We start from the raw sequence: 6,000 nt of genomic DNA, 5'->3' as shown, positions 1-6,000 counted from the left end.
ACGCGCGCAGCGCCCCCGGCGGCCCGGCGTGGCACCGCACCGTGTGACACCGGCACCGTGTGACACCTCACCGTGTGACACCGGCACCGTGTGACACTGGCACCGTGTGACACCGACACCGTGTGACACCCGCACCGTGTGACACCGGCACCGTGTGACACCGGCACCGTGTGACACCCGCACCGTGTGACACCCGCACCGTGTGACACCCGCACCGTGTGACACCTCACCGTGTGCCGCCGGCCACGCACCGTGTGACACCCGCACCGTGTGACACCCGCACCGTGTGACACCGGCATCGCACTGCGTGACACCGGCACCGCACCGTGTGACACCCGCACCGTGTGACAGCGACACCCTCTCTCCCGGCCCACCGCGGCGGACAGAAGACGCCGGCGCTGTTGAGAGCCCAACTTTATTACACCTCCGGTAGCGCCTGGGCGCGTCGCAGCTGCTCCTGCCCGCGACACCGCCAGTCTCTCGGACAGGACACGCTCCCGGCCCGCCGCTCCGCCCCTCTCCGCTCCGGGATGTATAATTTAATTATCAACATTTCCCGCCGCGGAGCCCGAGCCCGCCCGCCCGGGGCGGCCCCCGCGCCCCCTGCCCTGCCCCGCCCGGTGCATGTCGCGGCGGGCCAGCCCGGCTGGCGGCATCCCGGCGGCAGTAGAGGGAGCTGCTTCCATGCGCTTGCTGCACCGGAGCGCTGCTCGCCTCAGGGGAGAAGGTCCGGCTGCTGGAGGAGTCATCCCGAAGGGCAGCGGGACCAGGGGGTCGGGGATGGTGTCCGTCCCGGGATACACCGGGGCTCAGCACCCCAACCCTCGCTGCAGCCAGTGGGCACCAGGACCCGGGTGCTTCTCGCAGCTCACGGGACGGAGGGTGGCTGGCCGTGCAAATTGGCTGTCGCACTGCTCTGGCGGTTTGGTGGCTAGGGCATGTGGAGCTCTGCGGTCACAGGGCAGGAGTGCTGCCACGGTGGAGGACATCCTGGGGGTGAAGATGAGGGCATGGCGTGGAGCTGCCCAACACGGCCCCACGGCGAGGCTGCGTGGGCTGCCAAGGAGGCAGCGTGACCTGGGCAGTGCACAGGGGCAGGAGCGGGGCTGGCGAGTCCCTTGTGGGCCGCAGGCTATCGGTACCGGCAGGCCAGCGCGTTCACATTCTTCACCACGTAGAAGCTCATAGTCAGCGGGGGGATGACCAGGGTGCGGCCGGCCCGCAGCGGGCGAGGCTTCAGCTCGGGGAGAGTCCCATCATCCACCATGGCCAGCGGCTGCCCGTTGAGCTGGACCGACCTGTGGGACCAGGAGAGGGTCAGCACAGTGGCACTGAGGGTGGGATAGTGGTGGCAGTCCCAGCCTCCAGCATCAAACTTACTTGGAGTGGAGCCCGTCCTTGCCGTAGGGCTGCAGCAGGTACTGGTGGACAATCTTATCCCGCAGCGTCCCTGCCAGCTTAATTTTCTTCCGGGAGCGATGCAGGTTGATGATGTAAAGCGTGATGGATCCCCGGACATAGTTGTGACTGCAAAGGGGAGAGTAGGAGATGAAAGCCACACTGCCATGTCCCCAGGGAGCATCACCTCCAAGAAGGGGCTTGGGGGTCTCTGCAGGAACTGGCCTCATGCAGACATCCAGATTCACTATCCTGCCGTCCCTTCACGGGGAGATGCCACCGTCCCACCATGAAGCTTGGTTCTGTGGCGACACCTTTAAACCCCCCCTCTTCAGCCAGCAGCACAAGAGGATGCTGCAATGCTGTACAGAGTGGGGGTGGCCCAGGACAGTGTCAGTCCCAGGACAGCTTCCCCCACTCCCACTCCTCCCCAACCTTGCAAGGAGGAGGCTGAGAACGAGGGGAGCTCTGTGCGTGAGTGGCATCTGTCCCCGCCACCCCAGGCACCTGACAGACAGGTCAGACACTGATCCTCTGTCCCTGCCTAATCAGACAGCCTCAAACAAAAGCTATAGAGCACTTTGCACCTGTCAGTTACTGGACAAGGTTTCCTACCGAGCTGGAGGCATGTTGAAAGCATCTGGACTGTGTAAAGAAACAGTCTCTCCTCCTCCACAATAGCAACTTGTGTCCTCGGAGGAGGTGACCGCCCCCCCCCCCCCCCCCGGCTCTCTGAGGTGCTTTCAAAGACCTTATCAGCGAAACAATAGCCAGGCCAGGCTCCCCGGCAGCGCGGCCTGGCAGGTAACCCGACCGACCGGGGCCCCTCGTGTGAAATCCACTCCCTTGATCTCTGCTGCCCAGGCTGCCCGGCGGCCACCGCAGCGCTCCCAGCCGGCCCCGTTCCCAGGCACGGCCTTGCCACCACTTTCATCGGAGACATCGCCATTCCTGCACTCTCCCTTCACTGAGACAGCGGCCAGAGCAGCACTCGAGTGAGCATCCTGGGAAGCCAACCTGCCCCGGCGTGTTGGTCCCCATCTCCTGGGGATATCGCTTATCTCGCCCTGTATCCCTCAGCCTTCCTTGCTCCACTTACTTGTGGTAGCTGGTGCAGTGGGCATAAATCCGGAGCTTGTCGCGGATGACTCTGCCGGGCCGGGGTTTCCTCTGGAGACCGGCCACATGGATCGCCAGCACCTTGGGACCAATGAGGCGCTTGTAAAGCAGGGACAGCCAGTAGTCCTGGGGGGCAGAGGGGACAGTCAGCAGCACAACAGCCCACCCTACTCATAGAGGGCGTGGGCAGGAAAGGCTGGCTCCCCTGCCTGCAGCCTGGCAAAATTTTGGGGTGAAAATGTTGCACACCAGATATCTGCCTTGGGATGAGCTTTTTTTTGTGCAGTCCAAGCCATAACGGCATGAATGTTTCCTGGAAAGAGATTCAGGGAGGAATACATTGCCCATGCTGAGAGACTCTAAAGGAGTTCAGGTCTTGGCTGGATTGCAGGGCCTGGGGAGCAGTATGAGCACCCTTGCACATACCCATGGACCAACACACAGCCATGCTGTGGACCTGCACATCAGCTCCAGCTGATGCACACAGCGTGGTGATGTCTCTGGGGCAGGCTCTTCCCCCACTCTACACAGAGCTGGAGCACATGAGAACTCTTCCCTGCTCTTTGTCTCTGTTCATGGCGCACTGGTTTTTGGGACTGCTGAGGGTGCTCAGCTTCCCAGAGGTATTTTTCCCCTTTTAAAGCCTCCTGTGAAGCATGGGGAAGCCAAGCACTCAAGAAAGAGGAAATGCTCAGACCCTACACACATGCATAAATGATGCAGCCTTAATTACGTCACCACACACTACTTTTTCCCACAGGGCATGGCCTTACACGGCACACAGGATGGGCCCCAAGCCCTGGGGAGGGAGGTGAGGCTGTGTGGTGACGGAGGCTGCTGCCGGCAGGGCCCCCCACTCATCTGCTGCAGAAGCTGGGAGGTGTGTGGTAAATGAAGCAGGGTTGTGGGAAGGGAAAGGGCAGGCTCAAGCCCTCGCCTGCTGTTCTGCAGGATGGGGCTCTGGTCCCACTGCTGCTCCAAGCACAGCAGGTGATGCTGGGGAGACGGAGCCTCTCTCCCTGCTTCTCTGAGTGCTGCCTGTGGATGCTGAGACACCTTTCCACACATGAGCATTCTGGATAAACGCCCTCTGAACAGCCCAGACTGGATATCCTAGAGGGACCATGTGCCCCAGGGCAATTTGAGTAATCCTCCCTCTCTGCTGGCAGTGTCAAACATCCAGCAGTGATGGTCACCCTAGCACCAGGGGCTTCTCTGCCTGTCAGGTCTGACCTGCATTGTGAGGAGGAAATTAATATTGAACAAGCACCCTGCACAGTGCCTGGGAAGGGCAAGGACCTGCCTGGTCAGGATAGTGATGAAGGGCTTTTGCATCCCAGAAGAGCATGTGGTTGGGAATGGGGTCTCCAGGCCCCCAGGGTGCAGGGCAGAATGGGCAGGTGGAAGTGCAGACATCTCATATAGACTCAGTTATCCATCCTGTGTGGGAAGCCCTCACACAGCCTCTGATTAACACACATTTTGGGTTAAGAATTCAGCATATAGAACCAAGCAGTGGGGCACAGTGACCAGCACAAGGTGAAAACCCACCAGCCAGATTGGGCTGCCAGCCCCATGCTCTTTCCAGTCCAGCAGAAGCTAATCTGTTCCATCATCACTTAGCTGCCAAAGAGAGATCCAGACACACTTCTTGCTGTCTTGGCAAGATTTTGGCATAATGCTAGACAAAAAAGCCACCTTCTGTTCTCCTCTTGCTACTCCCAGCCAAAACCACGGGGCTTTGTGCCACACCAGCATGGTAACTGATTCCTCTGCAAGCTCTGGGCCCCAAAGGAGATGTGAGTGTGAAAGGAGAGGTTTGTGTAGCCTGAGACGGCTCAGCCACAAGACCAAAGCTCTCAGGGAGAATGAGCTGCAGTGCTCAGTGCTGCTTATCTGTGCTGTCAATGAAGCCATGCCTCTGTCCCTGAACCTGCTGGCTGGTTGGACTGCTCTACAGCCTGAGGATGTCCCTGCCTGCTCCAAGCTTCTGTGGGAAGCAGTGCCAGCCTTTGCTGCTCAGGCTCACAGCAGGCAGGAGAAACAGTTCTGCTGTCTCTGGTGAGCCACCCTGATTAGCAGAGTCATTAGATGAGTAATTACTTGAGTTTGCAGTGAGGAAAATGAAAAGCACAGACTTCAGTGTTTAGCCCCATTGTCATGAGTTAAAACTAAGTTTGATGTCCTGAGCTACCTTCCAATTCAAGCTTTCAGGTCTTTTCTAGAAGCCTTCCTGGGGTTTCTCACCGCCTCTCCATAATTCCACTGATGAGATGCTGCTTTCACCCACAAGTTATGGGAGTGGTAGAGGCCAGACTCGCAGTGCCTGCCCTCAGAATTTCCATATGGATCTCAAGAGCTGTTCTGCAGGAGGCTCTCAATGGTCTTGCCTCCATGGCGAGCTGGCATCAGCAGCTCCAGCCTCCAGCTGAGCACCCACCCCTCTGGGCTGGGTGGTCCCCAGGGATTTGCTGCTTTGACATCATGAATGTTCCTCCATTCTCAAGGCTCAGCAGCAGCAAGGTTTGTAATGAGGGGGTCCTGGGAGACTGCTGAGCCCCATGACCTGCCCCAGCTGCTGCCAAATTCCACATCTCAGCACATGCTCTTCCCAAGGATGCTCTGAATAACCCTGCAGAGCTGGAAGCGCTGAGCCCCAGGCTCTTGCCATGATGGCTCATGGGCAGAGCTGTGCCATCCAGCATCTCCACAAGGACACATGATTGTCCCTCTGAAAAGTGTTGGCTATGTTTTGTAAGCTTCTGGCCCAGCTAAAGATACACAGCTTTTCTGAGAAAAACCATGCAGGTGCCATGAGATGGGTAAGACAGCAGTGATTTAGGGTGAGCTGTTCTGCAAAGTGTGAGGTGATCATGGCTGAGTGTGCAGTATTTCAGCACAGTCAATGCCTCTGGGCAGTGCAGGGACCACTGTGTCCCTCCAACATCTGCAGGAGGTGAGGGGAGAGCAGTGCTTTTACCTCCCCTTGCTGGCAAAGCTAGCTCCAAAGTCTCAGTTTCAAGAAGGATGTGAAAATACCAAAGAGAGTTCAAAGGAGGGCCAGAAAAATGACCCGAGCTGAAAAAGGAGTCGCCAGCACTGGCCTCAAAGCGCTTGAGCTCTTCAGCTCACTGCAGGGAAGCACTGAAGACAGCTGCGGCTTTTCGCGTCATCGCAAATACACTTGTGTGAGGGGCCAAAATCATGTTATTTGCAATAAATTACCAAGACCTGGTGACACCAAGCACTTGGATGATGAATTACACACACCTAGCATGACTGAAACAAACCTGCTGAGGACAGACACTTTCCCCAGCTGGGCTGGTGCTCCAGGGCTGCTCCTTCCACTGGCATGAGTGAACCCCAGCCAAAATCATGCCAGGGCTGTTGGGCTCCTGCAGCTACCAGCTCCTGTTCAAATGGGACCAGCTTGGGAAATAGTTGTTCTTGAAACCCAGCTTGGTTGCAACCAGGGTGGCTTTT

The 6,000-nt window shown here is 58.1% G+C and overlaps 1 protein-coding gene across 1 annotated transcript in view; it reads right to left on the bottom strand.

The window, feature by feature from the left end:
- Nucleotides 1-857: 857 nt before the first annotated feature.
- The window catches only part of HPSE2 (heparanase 2 (inactive)), a 106,141-nt gene continuing 100,998 nt past the window's right edge, over nucleotides 858-6,000 (bottom strand). Inside the window, exons 10-12 of the mRNA XM_005520656.3 lie at nucleotides 2,498-2,643; nucleotides 1,381-1,527; nucleotides 858-1,298 (exon numbers count right to left, since the gene is read on the bottom strand). Coding sequence (XP_005520713.1) covers nucleotides 1,133-1,298; nucleotides 1,381-1,527; nucleotides 2,498-2,643 — 459 coding nt within the window. The 3' untranslated portion in view covers nucleotides 858-1,132. The remainder of the gene's footprint in view (nucleotides 1,299-1,380; nucleotides 1,528-2,497; nucleotides 2,644-6,000) is intronic.

The sequence above is a fragment of the Pseudopodoces humilis genome, chromosome 9 (assembly GCF_049639895.1).
Source record: "Pseudopodoces humilis isolate 2021_Gansu_Grassland_sample_001 chromosome 9, ASM4963989v1, whole genome shotgun sequence".
In the NCBI taxonomy this organism is placed as follows: domain Eukaryota; kingdom Metazoa; phylum Chordata; class Aves; order Passeriformes; family Paridae; genus Pseudopodoces; species Pseudopodoces humilis.
The sequence above is the reverse complement of the archived record's forward strand: the minus strand, read 5'-3'. Positions and strand labels throughout refer to the sequence as shown.